General features: G+C 47.0%; 2 protein-coding genes across 5 annotated transcripts in view; one reads left to right on the top strand and one right to left on the bottom strand.

Annotated features, from left to right (window-relative positions):
• ARID3A (AT-rich interaction domain 3A) overlaps window positions 1-18761 on the bottom strand; it is a 354333-nt gene that overhangs the window by 169881 nt on the left and 165691 nt on the right. The gene's annotated exons all lie outside the window — the stretch shown is intronic.
• ARHGAP45 (Rho GTPase activating protein 45) overlaps window positions 1-18761 on the top strand; it is a 59639-nt gene that overhangs the window by 8881 nt on the left and 31997 nt on the right. For all 4 annotated transcript variants that reach the window (XM_063290719.1, XM_063290721.1, XM_063290720.1 and 1 more), the window contains exon 2: window positions 7514-7820. In XM_063290719.1, the coding sequence (XP_063146789.1) occupies window positions 7514-7820 (307 nt within the window). The remainder of the gene's footprint in view (window positions 1-7513; window positions 7821-18761) is intronic.

Genomic DNA, 18761 nt, shown 5'->3' with positions numbered 1-18761 from the left:
ATCTGATGAGACCTAGGAAGTGGGCCTTTTCTGCTGCAGCACCTTCCCTCTGGACCACCATATCCCCCAAGATTAGAATGGCCCCAGCCTTGTGCTCCAGGATATGGAGGTCAGGAGGTTAGATGGCCCATGCAATGTTGTCATTTTGCTGAATGTTTTCTGGGTTTGTCCTTGACGATCATTGTAGGTTTTTTTAACAGTTTGGTGATACTGTTTTTTGCATTGTTTTTAGTATGTTGTTAGCCACCTGTCAGGGGAAAGGCGAAGAGAACCACGCTGAGTCAGATACAGACTCTAGTTTCTTTGCTTTTCTCTGTCATACACAGAATCTTGCCGTACTAAAATTCCCTTAACTGAGCTGAAGGGAAAAGTCCTCTTGTGAATCCAGGGGGGGCGAGTGTAACTTTCTTCCTTGGCCCCTCCCCTGTCTCCAAGGTATGCAAACTGTGAGAACGCTTGTCAGCCCGGAATGTGCTCTCTTCTCCCCCAGCACTGATCTCATCACCCCACCCCCCTTTCAGGGAGACATTCCACCACACCACCCTGAATCACGCCCGCGAGATGGTTGGCCACATAAATGGGTTTAATAAATAAATAACTCTTCAGGAGAAGTTTAGAAGATGGCCCTTTCCTCTTCTCCCAGGCTATGAAATACATCTCTTCGGGGGATTCATGTAATGAAATCAATTTTATTTTTTTGTCCTGGCACATTTCTTTCCTGGAGCGTTTGAGAACCTTGGAAGTCAGGCCATTGGTCTGAAAAACATTGCGCATGCCTGACTTAAACCTATCTTGGACTGGAGTGTAGGAAGGATTTTGACAAGTTTCTGTCCCAAGAGTAGACCAACTCACTGCCAAAAGATCTGTGTTCTGGTTTGATAAAATGTGTCTTTCTAAAAGGTAACATTCCGCTACCTTACTGAGTTAAAAAGTTCTATTTCCTTGTAGCACATTGATTAGGTTTAATTTATGCATTCGATGAAGAATAGGGCCCATCATGTCCATTCAAACTTAGTCCAGTAATCAAGGAAATAAAATTAAAAAGCATCTGAAAGGACATGCCCTAGGCAAAGTTTATTTTTCAATAAATTTTAATTAAAAGTTTTGAAGAAAACATAAAAACTAACACCAACTAATAGAAAATGGAGAGAGCAAAGAAAGAGAAGAAAAAGGAAAATACAAAAGTGCAGCGAGAAAGAATAAAAAGAAATAAAAAGAAGAAGCATCCGATTTTCTCTGTAGCAAATATGATTACAAATTTCTCTCTTACTCTATGATTACAAACAAAGCTCACTTTTTTCTATTAGCCATTCTTTTTCTAATCATCAAAACCACAAGTCATAAGTGCATTTCTTTTCCATTTCGTGCAAAAAGTCTATGAGGGGTTTCCAGTCTGCCATAAATATGCCTTTTCTCTAATCAAGGACGTTAATTTAGCCATCTCTGCAAGTCCATCATCTTCACCAGCCATTCCTCCATTGTGGGTGGTGCTGGACCTTTCCACTTTGGAGCATATAATAGTCTCTCTGCAGCTCTAGGCAACTTTTTCATGCTGAAGTGAGCATCCTGCCTCCAGGTTGGTCCCTTCATTCCTCATTGAAAAGCTTAGAAGCAGCATGGGCTGGAAAACCTTCCTGAAGGCCTTCGTGTGTCAGTGTTGCCTGCTAGTGAAGTTGCAGGGCGGATAACAAAAAAAGGTGGATACTGGGAAAGATGCCCAGGACATTTAGAATTCATAAAGGTTTATTAAAAGGGTCCCTATACTTACAGCATCGGAGATTCACTCCCTCAGCACACCGGGGTGAGTCTGGAGTGCGGTAGGGCAAGTAGTCCATGGACTTGACTCACAAAGGGGGTGTTTTCGCTTTTTGTAGCCCCTTAACCTCTTTTTGCCTTCACCCCAGGAATTGCTTAATTTAGGCATCCGCAAAGGAAGGTGAGATACTAATGAGGATTAAGCGTCTAGCAGGTGTTGGGTGCCAGCTAAGACAAAAAAGGGAAACAATTGTCTAACTGGGGTTAGAGCTGGAAGTTGTTGTCTCACAGCTCAAGAGGTAAATAGGAAGAGCTTGCTTATCTAAGCAGCCGCTCTCTAGGTATTAATTGAAAAATGCAGGTCAATCACAGGACACCAGTGTAATAGACAACCTTGAGCTTGATGGGCCTGGAGGGAAAGGCATTGAGCTATTCTGCAGATGCTCAGAGGCAATCTTTACCCGCAACAGGTTCAGTACCCAAAGTAGGTCATAGCAAGCCTTATGCTCTAATTAAGCTCTCTTGGGCATAAAGGGGAACATCAGAAGGCCTGTGGTTTTGCAAAAATACCAAGTAGGGTGCTATTATTGGAGAGGGTGCCAACAGGCGCTAATAAAAATCTCTGTGTACTGATGGTTTAATTTTGTAAGTGACTTCCGCAGTATATGCCATACCCCTTCCATTTCAGAAACAAAGAAGAAAACTCCCCATAAAAGGGAGATCGTAAGCATATGTGTTTTTTCCCATTCTGGAGAAAACTGGCTGCATTAGGAAGCGTAGGTAAAACAAAGCTCTGGAACATTTTTTTAAATCTTTGTGTGCACTAGTCTCAACCCATTCATCTATATCTCAGCTTGTTCGTTTTGACTTGCATTGCATTAAGGCCTGGTTTCCTAGTCATGGTTTGTTGATTAAATAAAAATAAAATAAATAAAAATAATAATAATAAAATAATAATAATAATAAAATGAAATAAATATAAAATGTATAAAAATGTAAAATATATAAAAAATAAATAAAAGAATAACACATTAGGATCAAATATAAGCCATGACTTACGGTCTCGTGGCTGTATTCATCCAAGATGCTAAGCCAAATCTAAAGAAAGGCACTGTGGTTGATTTAGCCTGCAAAAATCTAGATCAGCAGTCAAGAGAGACAAAAAACTCAAAAATTTTAGAAGATAGAAAAAATTTTGTTTTGATGCCAGTCAGTAGTTGTTTGAATTTTTGCAGTCCAGATATGGTAGCTTTAGGCACAGATGACTTTATGGGAGCAAATATTTGGGGAAATGTCTGTCTCCCTTGAGATGGGATGGGAGAGCAGGGGATTTGCTTACTTGCATCCTCAGCCCGGTGACTCCAGTTGGGTTTATGCTAAACCCTTATATCACTGTTTCCCAGCCTCAGAAACTTTCAGATGTGTGGACTTCAACTCCCAGAATTCCCCAGCAGACTGGGGAATTCTGGGGTTTAAGTCCACACGTCTTAAAGTTGCTGCGGTTGGGAAACACTGCCTTATACAGCGTGTTTTAGTTTTCTCTGTATGTGTTCTATGAATCTAGGTGATTGTAACTGGTAAACAGTGGTGTAATGATTTATGTGCTGGATAACAACCACAATAAAAATTAATTAGATTTGTGATTTAGTGCATGGAACCCAGCCAATTTATTTACAAACCATGGCTTAATTATGATCTGAGATTGTAATTAATGATTCTCACTGATGAAATTGCACCTCCTGTTCACGTATGGTGAATGCATGTGTAGGCTTATACCGGTTCTACCACCTGGTGCTCTTCACATGTGTTAGATTATAATTTCCATCATTCTCAACTACTATGCTGACTGGGGATGATGGAAGTTGCAGTGCAATGCATATGGAGCCTCTGAGTAAATTTCCTTATACCATCTCAAACTTGTTAGCAGGAAGTAAATAATAAGCTGCAGCATATTTAACTTACTTTTTTAAAAATACTTTTACCTGGATACTTATTTATTTGTTTATTTCATTTCATTAGTTGCTCCAGTCATCAGCTGAATGGCTTACAGTACAGTCTGACCATGTAAACAAGATTAAAATAGCAAAAAATAACCAGACAAATGAACACTATTACATAATAAAATATTCCTATGCTGATGAACAATAAAAACCTATGTAATCATAAACTTCTACACATGAGGAATCTCATTCAGTTCCTCCCTGCCTCAAAGGTCTGCTGATAAAAACAGGTTTTGATTGCCTTAGCCAAAACAGGAACACATTACAAATATTTAAAAAGAAGCATCATATAACACACTGCAGTGAAGAACTGCTGGTTTTAATCCATAGAAGCCTATATGGTTTGGCTTCTAGGTACCATCAGAGCCACTTTTTTCATCAGGGCTTCCATGGATGGGTCAAAAAATTCAAGATGGTGGCTATGGCCATGCATAAAAAGGGGTGGGGCTTAAATCACACAGTTGCAACCATTATCTTACCTTCCCTGCAGACACCCCTATTCTCCATGTAGTAGCAACCTGACAAAATTTTATGGTAATCCCCGTTTTGTAAGGTGAAAAAGGCAGGGACTTAGAACCACTACTTTTCTGTTATGGACTCTTTGACTCCCTCTCAAGACCAAATTGGCACCCTCATTACAGGCATTCCAGAAACTGAAAAAAGGAGAATTGTTCCCAAAGGCATTCAGGGACTGAGGAGTGATTGCCTTCTTAATTTCTTATTCATTCTTGTTTTGTATATTTTGGTTTTATAGCACTATAGCAGGGTTTCTCAACCTTGGCAACTTTAAGATGTGTGGACTTCAACACCCAGAATTCCCCAGCCAGCATCACTGGGGAATTCTGGGAGTTGAAGTCCACATCTTAAAGTTGCCAAGGTTGAGAAACCTTACACTATAGTATGCATTAAGTATGTATGTATGTATGTATGTATGTATGTGTATATATATTTATATTTATAGATATAGATATAGATATAAATGCAGACTGCTGAGAATCTGTGTAGTTCATGGTGGCATATCAGTACATTAAATAAATGTTTATACTCTGGGCTTTAAAACCTGAAAAGAAAAATCCAACAAAAACGGAATGGAGAAAGAGAAGGGGAAAAAACAGACTTAAAGTTATAAGATAATAGGAGCTGGAAAGTTTCAGCAACATGACAGGGTGGACTGGGACACCTCTTGACAGCCTATTTGATAAAATGCTTGTTTTTCTACATTATGCAAAGCCACATCATGGTTTATTTCCTTTGGGCTTTGCAATTGTGTGAAGTTGGCATCTGTGAGTTGGGGAACCGTGGCTTACGGTTTAGCATTTGGGCTGACCCAACCAATAGCAGCTTATTCCATAAACCCTGACTAAGCAAATCATGTGACATGGTCCAAGGGGTGAAGCCCCTCAGGCAGTGATTTTATGGCCTTGCAAAAGGAGTGGAGGGGGAAGGGTTTGTGGTTTCTCAGCTGGTGACGAAAATGCCTGTGTCTGCTGTTTACTCACTGCGCACGCTTGAGCAATTGTAGCTGAGGTTCTCCACCCATCTCTGAGTTGGCCGAAAACTGTACAGTACTGGCATGACGTTGCCTCTCCTTGCTGCTGAATCCCCTCCTGCCCCCGTTGTTTCTGTCCCTCGTCACTACACTCCCCTGATCTTCCTCCAAAGGCTGACAAAACCTAGAAGACCTTACCCATCTTAAGAAGGCCCTTGAGTGGTTTCCACCTAAGGGAAAGACTCCGTTTTAATCCCATTCTGCTAAGGACAGCCTAGACCTGTCTTACTGATGGGCTGGAAATGAGATGAAGGAAGAAAAAAGATGTTGCTGGGACATGTTTGTACCTTGGTTGGTGCAAGTGGGGAAAGGCTCAGAGTCTTTAATGGCCACATGTTTCAAGTAGCCATACGTGGGCTGCAAAACTGGGGCAACCGCTAGATAGCAGCAAAGAAAAACCCCTTGCTGCCCTCTAGTAGTGGCTTAAATTTAGCAACCCATCCAGGGCTACCCTATGATGATCCAACAGCTTTTTCGTGGGAATAACCGCTTTTAAAGCTATTTAATGCTGGGTGGGAAGGCAGTGTTGTATGTGTGAATGTGAGAGGATGCCTCATTTTGGGAAGAAACCTTTGGGATGAATTCACATCTTCATCTTTCCTTGCCTCTCCATCTGTGTGGGCTATTTGCTCTCTGAAACCTATCTCTTGTAGCCAGATTCCCTGTCACTCTTCCAAGTTAGCTACCCATTATTTTAGGCTTGTTTTCATGGGTTGCTTTTGAACAAAAGAAAAAAAAATGTTCAGAAGTGGAACAGATGAGGACTTTCAAGTGTTTTGTAGAAGGGCTTTGCTGTTTTTTCAGAGCTGTGTATACAGAATGTAGTGTTTGCGCATGTGAGCATAATCTCCTAGGCGCAATCAAAGCCCCCTGCCTTTAAACAAAACAGAACAAAATCATTCAAATATAATAATAACAGTAATTTCCAGGTCTGTTCATTTATACGAAGTCTAGCTTTGCACAATGCCCTGAGCCACAAACTTGCCAATTACCTTTTAGCCAAGGCTATTGCGCATATCCAGTCCAAGTGGTTATTTAATGGTTCACTGTGTCATGAAAACCCACAAATTGCTTCATTGAATGGAGCATTGTTACATAACTGTGTTAAAGGTGTCATGCAAACTCACAACCAAAGATTTACAGGAAGGCTTCTACCAACAGCCAACTAAGAATTTGCTCCTTATTCTGGTGCATCAAAGCAAAAGTCTTTTGGGATGAATGCTAGGATTTCAAATGATATAGCTTTTGGGATGAGTTCACACAACTCATTAACCCCCCACCTGTGTTAACAAAACGTAATTGCTGATTGATGTAAAATGCTTTGCCTTCCCAAAATGCTATGATAGTGTCATGTGATGGCTAAGATAATAGCTGGCTTTCTCACAATATGATGGATCACAATGTAGCCGGACCCATTTTATTGTAATTAACCTTTTATGAGAATGTTGTTCTAATATTATTAATATTCAACAGTACAGTGCTGTTTCTCATATCTGCCAGTAGAAGAGAGATAGGTATTGCCCAGAAGTGCCCTTCTCTACAGTCATCCTGGAAGCACCATTCGTCATAGAGTGGTTTGCAATAGGTCACAGAATTAAGGAGGAAGTTTGTGTGATCAACCCAACTAGAGCTGGCCTGGCTAGTATCTTCCCTATTAGTTTCAATGCATAGGAGAATTATTATTCTCAAAATAATTAAGAACCTCTTGGCTCCCTGCCTAACCAAAATTGGAAATATGACCAGTGACTTACTTTTTCTATGGGCCTTGTTCTAACTCTTTTGCATTGATTCTTGAAAATAAGATTAATTTCATTGTGAGTTCTTATGTCTTCAGATTTGGTGCTCACCTCCCAGAAAGTCTACCTAGAAAAATTTCTAAAATTAACTGCAGTACTGGAAGTTAATCAGTTTGTTGCAGTGGTCTGCTCCTTAGGGTTACTTCCCTCCTTCCTTTTTACTGATACTAAATAAAACTGCAATAAAATAGTCATGGTGTAACTCTGGTACAGTTGCATCATGATTCTCTTTGTTCGCTGCTTCACTGATATGTACGCATGTAACGTCACACACCAATAAAATACAGCATGCCAAATATGTGTTCGCAATCACAGCTTGGCTGCATTTTCAGAAAGAACCTTGATGCAATCCCTAACAATCCTTCACTTCAACCCTATCAATAACAAAATGGCTTTGATTCTTCTTCTTCCAGGAGCTTCCACGGCGAGATGGCCTGGATGCATCAACTTCCAGCCTGTTGGATTTGTCTTCCTTGGCCACAGCAGCTACACTGAAGCGTCCCACTAGTCTCAGCCGCCATGCCAGTGCAGCGGGATTCCCCCTGGCCCCTGCTATTCCCAGAGGTCTTGCCAAAGCTCACAAGCCTCATAGTACCTGTAGTCCCAATGAAATCAGTGAAGGGAGCCTGGCAGAACCAGAGGACATTTCACAGCTGCTTGCTGAAGTGGCTTGCTTTGCAGAGCGCCTGGAGAAGCTGAAGGACGTTGTCCTGCAGGAGGGTGAGTAATATTGCATGCGCATCTACAATACCATGGGACCAAGCTCATGTCTTGATGCTCCATGAGTGTCTGAGAGCAGCTGCTATAACTTTCAGTTAATTTGCATTTTTCTTCCCAACACATACATTTGTTGCGAACGCACACAACATCTTCATAAGCCTTCTCCAAGCTGGTGTCTTCTAGGTAAGTGGAATTTCACTCCCAGAATTTCCAGCAATGACAACTGGAATTTGAAGTCCCTTTATTTGAAGGGGAGCCAGGTGTAGTCTACAATGATAAAATACTGCAAAAAGCAATCATGTTATGATGGATTGCAGGAGGGAGGGAGGTATATCCCTATATAAACCAATGGTCTTTGGAATCTTTAAGCACTTTTTAAGAATGTAAAGAGGTCCTGAGGCCAAAATGTTTGAGAATCGCTGGAGTAAACCATGATTAAGCATAATTGCATTGTGCAAACACAACTAGACAAAATTGTGTTGCACTAATATGCTTAGATTGCTCAAAGATGGGGGGAGGTTGTAGTGTTTCTTCAACACATGGTAATTTGGAGGTGGTGGGATGAGAAATTAATGAACTAGAGAGACTGAATGTTGTGGAAAATTTTATTCATGCATCATATTGTATACAAAATGGAGAGTATAAACAAGCAACCACAAGGAGATACTTAATTACTTCTTTTTTTGTTAATCCATTCAGTTGTGTCTGATTCTTAGAGGCTGCCTGGACAAGTCCATGCAGTTTTCTAGGCAAGGTTTTTCAGAAGTGGTTTGCCATTGCCTCCTTCCTAGGGCTGAGAGAAAGTGACTGGCCCAAGGTCACCCAGCTGGCTTTGTGCCTAAGGTGGGACTAGTCCCAGTTTCTAGCCTGGTGCCTTAACCCCTACACCAGACTGGCTCTCTACTATAGACTTATCTACAATAATTGCAACAACTTGGCCAGAATTCTGCAGTTATCCCCACTTTGCAAGTGGCAGATGAAGAGTTTACCCCTTGCCTAAATGATTTCTAAGGCACTTGTAGTAGAGCCTAAGACTTTACACTCTGCCTTTACAAGCAGTCTAACTCACTGAGTGCAGAGCATCCATGCTTACAGAAATTCTGCCTTTCTTACCGGGGGGAAGACCCAGGGATATTGCTTTATGATGGATGATTTCATCTGATTACACAATGGTTTGCTTAGCCATGCTCCCAAATCAGTTGACATGTCAAATAAGGCAGAGGGTTAGTGACAAGAAGGATGGGAAAATGCCATTTCCTGCCTTTTCTGTAGTTTCATTTGTCTGCCTTTCCTGTTTACGGGAGGCTGTGACAGCTGGCAGCGCCCTGATAAATCTTCCATGGGTGTACCAGTGCACACGCTTGGGTTATTCGGTCTTGTGGAGACTAATTCTAGACTGAAACAATAGCTGAACACTGCCATAGGGCAAAGGAGTGGCAAGGAACAAAGCCATGGATTAGGTTAATAATCATGGATTAAATTAACCATGGCTAACCGTGTTGTGCAAACCGGCTGTAGGCTACAGTCTAATACTCATTTACCCAGTTTGGTGTGCTTGAAGCCACCCTCTGCATTCACCTCAAACGTATACTTCCTCAGAGTTGTATAGATGGGGGAATGCAACATACTTCTGCAATTTTAAAGCAGGATGTAGTGTAAAACCCCTCCCCCCTCCCCTTACCATCCCTGGAGCACTTTATTTTTTTGCATTTTTAAAAATATGTTAAGTTTCTTACAGGGAGGGAGGATAACCAGAGGCCACACAATTCCCACCCACCCCAGCCTGTAAGGCTACCAGCAGGGTATTGTGGGAGATTCACTCCAAAATATTGGGTGGACACCGATAGCCTCCAGGAAACAGTGTATTTATTTATTATTTATAATTGAGATTTCTAAGACTGCCTAACTCAACTTCTCCCAACCTGGACATGCCCTCCAGATGTGTGGAGATCTGCTTCCCAGAGCCTCCCAGCTAGAATATCTACTGCCCTTGCTGCGGGCTGATCAATTAAAAAGAGAAGATTCTTCACTTTTTCTTCTCTGTCCCCATCACTGCTTGCTTCTTTACCATCTCCCTGAAGAAGAGTTCTCGGAAGCATGAAACCTTTCATGATCTTTTGTGGTTCTGAGTTGGTCTCATTACTTCAACAGACATTTTAGCATTTGTCAGTGGGGCCACTTGTGCTTTTTCTGGCACAAGAAATGTGCTGGATTCATATGTTGCACTAAGCCTGGGGTGAACAAACGTAACAGCATGGACGCAATCATCCAAAATCCCTGGTGCAATTTCCCATCATATCAGGATGGGAGAAATATAAAAACAACAGTGTACGCCTAAATCAGGGTTAATATAATTTACAAAAACCAGCACCTTCCTGCCTTTCTGAATGGTAAAAACAAATAAAAACAGTTGACTGACATGAATTCTGGCTTAGTTGGGAGCAGGAAATAGATCTTAGGTTTGTAAGTAATAAGAAGCAACACCATTTCTGATTTGTCTGTCAGTTCACACGAACAGGGTATGCAAAATGGGATTAAACAGGCTGCATGCACTGGTGTATACATCATATATAGATACACAGAATAGTTGTGACATGCTTAAAAAAGGGAGTGGGGTTCATTTGTATGGTTGTGACCATCATCTTGATGTCATGAGCACCGTTGAGCTGAATGCATCAGCACAACGGCACACATAACAATACCACGGAAACAAGAGCAAGGGATTAAAAGATAAGCAAAGCGACGCACAACAACAGGCACAGACCCCGAGGAGAAGGGAACGACCCCGGCCGGAAAATCCAGTCAAGAGAACACAAAGGGGGAAGAAAGAGCGACAAAGACAGGGCGGATCTTGAGGCACGCCTGGAGCTGTCAGCAGGAACGCAAAGGATATCGCCCAGCTGAAAGCAATCACCGGCCGGAGGAAGAAAACGATTACGAGAGAAGCCCGGGGCACCAGCAGGGGCCCCGCAACCCCTCACCTACCGGCAACGAAGCATACAGGACTTGGGGGAATGACACAACCCAAGGTGGGGGGGGCGCTGACCGGCACGGGCTATTTAAACCCTGTACCGGCACGCTCCCTTCACTCTCAGCTTTCTAGCTATGCACTATGCTGAAATAAACCAGAACCTGATCTTCCCTAAATTAGTGTCTGTGTTTTACTCAGTAGTAGGCAGCGCATGACGTAAAGCTGAGAGTCCTAAACTCAGCCTCGCCAAGCCCCACCGGACAAAAACGAGCCGCGGGAGGAACAGACGGCGAGAAGAACACGAGCGGAGAGCGATGGAGCCGACGCGTCGCAGCCAGGACGGGCGAGTTGTACGGCGAGAGGCGGAGGAGAACCGACAGAGGCCAGAGGCAACGCAAACCCCAGGAGCCACGGACACCCTCCCGGCCCATCCTGAGCCTCAGCCCCACCCCCGGAGGGAGGCAGAGGCGACCCGACCACGGGAGGGAGCAACATACCTCCCGAGACCCGCGGAGACCTCCCCGCCCCACATCGCACCCCAGCCACAGGCGTGGAGCTTCAGCCCAACTGCAAGAAACGCGGTGGAGGACGGAGGGACGAACCAGCCGATTCGCTCCCAAGTCGAGGGAGCTGACCAGCGGACGGAAACGCCTGACCCCCACCGGTGGCCCAACTACGCGGAGACGCCGACCAGTCCGATCACAGCTGCGGCGCGGACCTTGGACCGAGAAACGCAAGCCAGACTCATGGCCATGGAAACCCAACTAAGGGACCTCGGGACCATGCTGCAGTCGTTGATGTCCTCCATGCCTCACATGACCATACCCGCGCAGGTACACACCCCTATTCAAACCCCGAGCGGGTCTTGGCACCCCCATAGGCCAAATGCTAACAGGCAAGCTTCCCCGGCGGAAGAAGCCATGGGACGGGACGCGAGGAGAGGGGATCCACCGAACACCAGGGCCCCAAAGGACTTCCCCATTTCCTTCGATGGGAACCCCACGAAGCTGTCGTTTTTCGTCACGAATGCCAGGGAGTTCATGGGGCGGCACGGACACTCCTTTGACTCCGAAGCGGACAAAATCGCAGCCGTGGCGACCAAGTTGCAAGACAGGGCGGCGGATTGGTACGTCCAAATGTACGAGTCCAATTCCCCAGCCCTCTCTGACTTCCACGCCTTCATCACAGAGATGAAGCACTATTTTGAGGACCCGCTAGCCAAGGAGAGGGTTAAAAGTGCGCTTCAAGCCCTCAAACAGGGCGCACGAACTGTCGCGGACTACGCCCTCAAATTTAAAGCCCTCGCAGGGAAGATTAACGACTGGTCCGAGACTACCCTGATAGAGATGTTCAAAAGGGGCCTCAGCCGCGAGGTACTCCAATGGGCACTCTACCGGGATGACCCGGAGACTCTGCAAGGCTGGATCTACCTAGCGGGGAGAGCGGAACACGCGCACCGCACTTTCTTAATGGCGACGACAGAGGACAAAACAAGCAACAGCCCAAAGGTACCCGCGCCACACTTGGGGCCGGCCGGTCCCATGTACCAAAAGAAGAAGTTTGCTCGCGGACCCTGCGCGAAGTGCGGGAAAATGGGGCACAAAGCGGCAGACTGCTTCTGCAACAGAACGCCAACTAGCGCTCCCAAACCCGCACTGAAAACGACGTTCAAACCAACTAAGCCACCGCCGCCCCTCCACCGCCGGATGACTGGAGCCACAGCGACACCGGTCGAAGACTTGGACACTTACTTGGCAGGGGAGGACGTCGAAGTCCCAGACTGGCTGGCGGGAAACGCTCCCCGCCTGCCTTAAAACACGCCGCGAGGCAGGCGGTGGGACAGGGGCGCGAAACACATAGACAGAGCGACGAAAGCTCCGTAATAATGGGGACAATCAGGCTTTCCTTCGGCAACAGAGCCACCACGGCTGCGGCGCTAGTGGACTCGGGATGCTCCAAGAACCTGATCCACCCCGACATCGTTGCCAAGCTCGACCTGCCTTGCCTCCCCCTCCCCACACCGCTGGCTTTCCACCAACTGGACGGCTCAACAGCGGGAGGCAAACCAGCCACGACGCAGACCGAGCCTGTCACCCTGCAAATGGGCACCCACACCGAGCGAACATCTTTTGTGGTAACCCACATAGGGCGACCCATCATAGTACTAGGAATACCGTGGCTCGTGAGCAACAACCCGCGCATTAACTGGAAGACCCGCACCTTCCAATTTGACGACGGCGCGTACCAGGCGCCAGTTCCGGCGGGCAGGATCAACCCCACAGTGGGACGGGCAGAGGCAGTAGCCCAGGACAACACAGCAACCCCAGAAGAACTACCTGAACAATATGCTGATTTCTCAGAGGTCTTCGGGGAAGAGGAGGCGGACCAACTACCCCCCCACCGCAAGACGGACTGTAGAATTGAGCTGCTTCCTGATGTCCCCTTACCCAGGCCGAAGATTTACTCGATGACCCCGAAGGAGATGACAACCCTCCGGGAGTTCATTGATAAAAACCTGGCTAGGGGTTTCATAGAGCCAGTGTCATGAGTAAGGATGGCGAGCAGGGGGCTCCCATCCAGACTGTCAAGCACATGCGTAGCACTGAGGAATTGTTCAGCCATTCAAAGAGACACAGATCGGGACCGCCTTAACCCTTGGGGGTTATATGTCTGGGTTTTTCCCACGCTTCTTCAGTTTGTTAGGATTCCTGTTAAGCACTAGTAATAAATATTAGAGACCAGTTCCTTGTCTCAGTGTGTTTCCTGGTTGTTAGGACAGCCAGCATGCTCACCGGTCGGAGCGCCCGTCCTATTCCGAGAGAAAAAAGACGGCACCTTACGGCTCTGCACCGACTACCGGGGCCTCAATGCGGTGTCCCTATCCAATAAATACCCCCTACCCCTCGTGAAAGACATGCTCGCCCACCTGTCCACGGGAAGAGTATTCTCCAAACTGGACCTCCGCGAGGCATATTACAGGATCCGAATCAGGGAGGGGGACAAGTGGAAAACAGCGTTCAACTGCCCCCTAGGCGCCTTTCAGTACAAGGCACTGCCATTCGGATTAGCGGGGGCCCCGGGAGTGTTCATGCAGCTCATCAATGAGGTACTGCATGAACACCTGTTCAAAGGGGTACTAGTTTACATAGATGACGTCCTCATCTACACCCAGACGCACGAAGAACACGTAACCCTAGTCAGGCAAGTCCTCGAAAAGCTAAGAAGGGCGAAGCTCTATGCCAAACCATCTAAGTGCGAATTCCATAAAGCACGCCTAGACTACCTGGGGTACCGAATCTCCGGCGAGGGCATAGAAATGGACCCCGCAAAAGTCGAGGCAGTGGTGAATTGGGAACGCCCACGTAACAGGCGCCAACTTCAAAGCTTCCTCGGCTTCGCGAACTTCTACAGGTCATTCGCACGGGGGTTCGCGGAGATAGCCCTCCCCCTAACAGACCTCCTCAAAACTAAAGGAGTTGGGGACACACGGCGAGCCAAGAACCCAGGGACAGTACTAAATTGGACTCCCGCGTGTCAGACAGCATTCAACAGACTGAAAGCGCTGTTCACAACGGAGCCAATCCTCGCACATCCGGACCCAGAACAGCCGTTCGTGGTCCAAGCCGATGCCTCAGACTTCTCCCTGGGGGCCATACTGCTCCAAAAGGACCCTGCAGGAATCCTGAAACCATGCGCCTACCTGTCAAGGAAATTCTCGGAGACGGAAAGGCGCTGGCACGTATGGGAGAAGGAGGCGTTCGCGGTAAAATCGGCGCTAGAAACATGGAGGCATCTACTGGAAGGAGCCACCCAACCATTCGAGGTCTGGACAGACCACCGGAACCTCGAGGCCCTCCGGACGCCCAGACGTCTCAGCCCGAAACAGGTCAGATGGGCCCAATTCTTCAGCCGCTTTAACTTTCAACTGAAGTTCATACCGGGCAAAAAGAACTTCCTGGCTGACGCCCTCTCCCGACTGCCCCAAGACGAAGAGCCCGTCCCAGATATGATTGGGACGGTCCTATCCGCCTCCCAGCTGGGAATGGCAGTGACCACCCGAAACAGCTCAACCCCACGTCTCAACCGATGGCAAGCCAACCAGCGACCAGACGGCGCCACCCGCGACTGCCAGGAGGGATACACGTGGACCTCACCGCCGCCCTCAAAACCGACCCCTGGCTACTAGCAAACCCCGACAAGGTGACAATGGAACAAGACTTAGCATGGGGGGAAGGCAGAATATATGTCCCGGATTCGCAGCGCCAGGCAATCCTGCGCAGATCACACGACAGCAAACAAGTGGGACACTTCAGGTTTCTAAAGACCCTGCACCTAACACGACGACAGTTCTGGTGGCCCGCATTGAGACGGGACGTTAAGGCCTATGTAGCATCCTGCCCGATATGCACAATGGCCAAACGGGCACCGGGAAAACCTCCGGGACTACTACAAACGGTGGTGGAGCCCTCCCAACCATGGGAGGAAATCTCCATGGATTTTATAGTAGATCTACCACCCAGCCAGAAGAAAACAACCATTTGGGTGGTGAAAGACTACTTTTCTAAACAGGCACACTTCATCCCCTGCTCATCAGTCCCATCCGCCCAGCAGCTGGCTAAACTTTTCCTCGTACACGTGTACAGGTTACACGGATGTCCCGTACGCGTGGTGACCAACAGGGGCACACAATTCACCTCTAAATTCTGGCGGACTTTTCTAAAACTGATTGGGACCCAACAAGCCCTATCCACAGCCTGGCATCCCCAGACGGACGGAGCCACGGAAATCCTCAATGCCACACTAGAACAATTCCTATGCTCACATACCAATTATCACCAAGACGACTGGGTCGACCTGCTTCCGTTTGCAGAAGTCGCCTACAATAACGCCATTCACACGAGTACAGGGAAAACCCCGTTCGAAGTAGTCTCCGGGCGCGAGTTCATACCCATACCGGAGCTACCGCAACCCCCGGGACCCCAAGTGGGCGCAGGTGACTGGGGACGGAAGATAGCGGAATCATGGCCAGTAATCACGGCAGCGCTGAAGGAAGCACAGTCCGCCTATAAAGAACAGGCCGACAAGCACCGGCGCCAGCAACCGACATTCCAGGTAGGGGATATGGTCTACCTTTCCACCAAATTCATGAAATCACCTCAACCCTTGAAGAAACTGGGGCCTAAGTATATTGGGCCACTTCGAGTAACACAAATAGTGAACCCGGTGGCAGTACGCCTGGACCTGCCGCACAATCTAAGGAGACTCCACCCAGTATTCCACAGCAGCCTCCTGGAACCAGCAACCACCTCCCGATGGCACCCAAGCACGCCTCTGCCCTCCCCAGTGATGATCGACGGCCAACAACATTTCGAGGTAAAAGAAATACTCGATTCCCGCCGTCAACGGGGCACACTATACTATTTAGTAAAATGGAAACACTTCCCCCACCCAGAATGGGTGGCGGCTCAACACGTTAAGGCACCGGACCTGACCCGAGCATTCCACACGATGTACCCCGACAAACCAAAGGGGCGCCCAGCCGAACCGGCCCCTTAGGACACACTTCCCCCCTTGGGCCTCCCCCCCCCACCCGCGTCGCCCCCAGGGGAAGGGACTCCCCAAGCCTGTGACTTGAGTAGACCTCCTCCCCCCTGAGACTCACCCTCCCCCCACCCTCTCCGGGCCCATTGGGGAGGGAAGATTGGTCATAGGTGCATCACCAGAGGGCAAATGGCCAGGATGCACACATGACAACACGACGAACATCAAAACAAAACAATCAACAAAACAAAAAGATAAGGATCCTACCTGGAGTTGAAACAGCACCAGACCAGCCACGCCTCCTCTCACGACGAACTGAGCAAGAACGAGCAGGGTGTGGTCGAGGCATGCGCACTCGGAACACACCCAAAAGATGGAAACGCGGTAGAGGGCGGAGCAAGGGGAGGGGTGAAAGCACTCCGGCGGGAAATACAAAAAAAAAAAAATTTGACAGCTCTCCGGGAAAAACCGGAATGCCGGGGGGGGGCTACCATTCGAAAGGGGGGCAGTATGTCATGAGCACCATTGAGCTGAATGCATCAGCACAACGGCACACATAACAATACCACGGAAACAAGAGCAAGGGATTAAAAGATAAGCAAAGCGACGCACAACAACAGGCACAGACCCCGAGGAGAAGGGAACGACTCCGGCCGGAAAATCCAGTCAAGAGAACACAAAGGGGGAAGAAAGAGCAACAAAGACAGGGCGGATCTCGAGGCACGCCTGGAGCTGTCAGCAGGAACGCAAAGGATATCGCCCAGCTGAAAGCAATCACCGGCCGGAGGAAGAAAACGATTACGAGAGAAGCCCGGGGCACCAGCAGGGGCCCCGCAACCCCTCACCTACCGGCAACGAAGCATACAGGACTTGGGGGAATGACACAACCCAAGGTGGGGGGGGCGCTGACCGGCACGGGCTATTTAAACCCCGTACCGGCGCGCTCCCTTCACTCTCAGCTTTCTAGCTATGCACTATGCTGAAATAAACCAGAACCTGATCTTCCCTAAATTAGTGTCTGTGTTTTACTCAGTAGTAGGCAGCGCATGACACTTGACTTTTTGGGCCACTCTGTAGAGATCTTTTGAGAGCCCCCAAAGTCCACTGTGCCTAACGCTACCATATCTGGGCCACAAAAATCTCAATGACTACTGGATTATAACAAAGAGTCATTGAATGTGGCTCTTTGCTACATCAGGCTGTCATCAAAATCTCTGCAGTCTAAAGTGGTAGCTTAGCTGTGGCCTGATGTCCATAACTACAGTCTTTAAGATACCTAGATTACAAAATCCTCAGCTTGATAGGGTAGGTATACCTCTTCTTGGATGTTTTCCTGTTCTGAAAATTCCCAAAATGGTCCAGCATCAGGAAGCAACTGATTAGCTGTCTAATTCCTATGCATCATATTTCCCCTAGTTTCATCCCAAGCAACATTTATTTATTTATTTGCTTATTTATTTTTCAAACTTCTATTACCGCCCATCTCCCCCAAGAAAGGTTGATTGTGGTTGACCACCAGGTTTGCTGAACTCCATTTTCACCTCACGTGCTTGTCATATAATGTAGCATTTTGTGGTGATGATGGTGATGATTTTAGTTTTTCCAATATTTAGGCATGGACCTGTGTATTAGTAAAACACAACACTACAAGAGCTATCATGCTTGCTTTTCTTTTTGGGAGTGTTTTAGCCATGTGCAAGTGGTAACTGGTAATACAGAAGGTGTGGAGAACTAAATTAACTGAAAACTAAGCCTACAAAATCAGAGCTTAGTTCCAATCATTTAGGGATGATGATGATGATGATGATGATGATGAGAGAATGTAGAATTCCATTTATCCATGCAGGTTAACAAACATGGCCACCATTCCACTGCCTAAGAAAATATGAAGAACTTTCATGGATGGCCCATCTTTCATATGAGACAGCTGACTCCTTGTGGGAAGCACACAAAGAATTTAATATTATTTTGAACATGTTTGCTATTTAAATATTCCTTTTAGGAATAGTGTAGTGAACAACAATGTCCCAAGCATGCCTGTCATTAGCACTGCAGTTGCCCTGGTAAGGGACAGGTGCACCTGTTGAATTTCTGTCTTCCAGGCATTCCGTGAAGGTTAAGTAGGCAAATCAAGAGAAAAAAAGGAAATAACATGAGGGTAGTATTACGAGGGCATACCAAGGTGCATCCATTACTACCTGCTCTGCTGCATTCTGGACCAGTTGCAGTTTTCAGATGGTCTTCAAGGGTAGCCCCATGTACAGCACATTGCAGAAATCCAACTGGGAGGTGACCAAGGTATGAGTGACTGTGGGCAGAGCCTGTCAATTCAGAAACAGGTGCAACTGGCATACAAGATGGAGTTGTGCAAAGGCCCTCCTGGACACAGCTGCCACCTGCTGTTCAAGCAAGGGTTGTGAGTCCAAGAG

Source organism: Candoia aspera, chromosome 1 (genome assembly GCF_035149785.1).
Source record: "Candoia aspera isolate rCanAsp1 chromosome 1, rCanAsp1.hap2, whole genome shotgun sequence".
Classification (NCBI taxonomy): Eukaryota; Metazoa; Chordata; class Lepidosauria; order Squamata; family Boidae; genus Candoia; species Candoia aspera.
The sequence above is the reverse complement of the archived record's forward strand: the minus strand, read 5'-3'. Positions and strand labels throughout refer to the sequence as shown.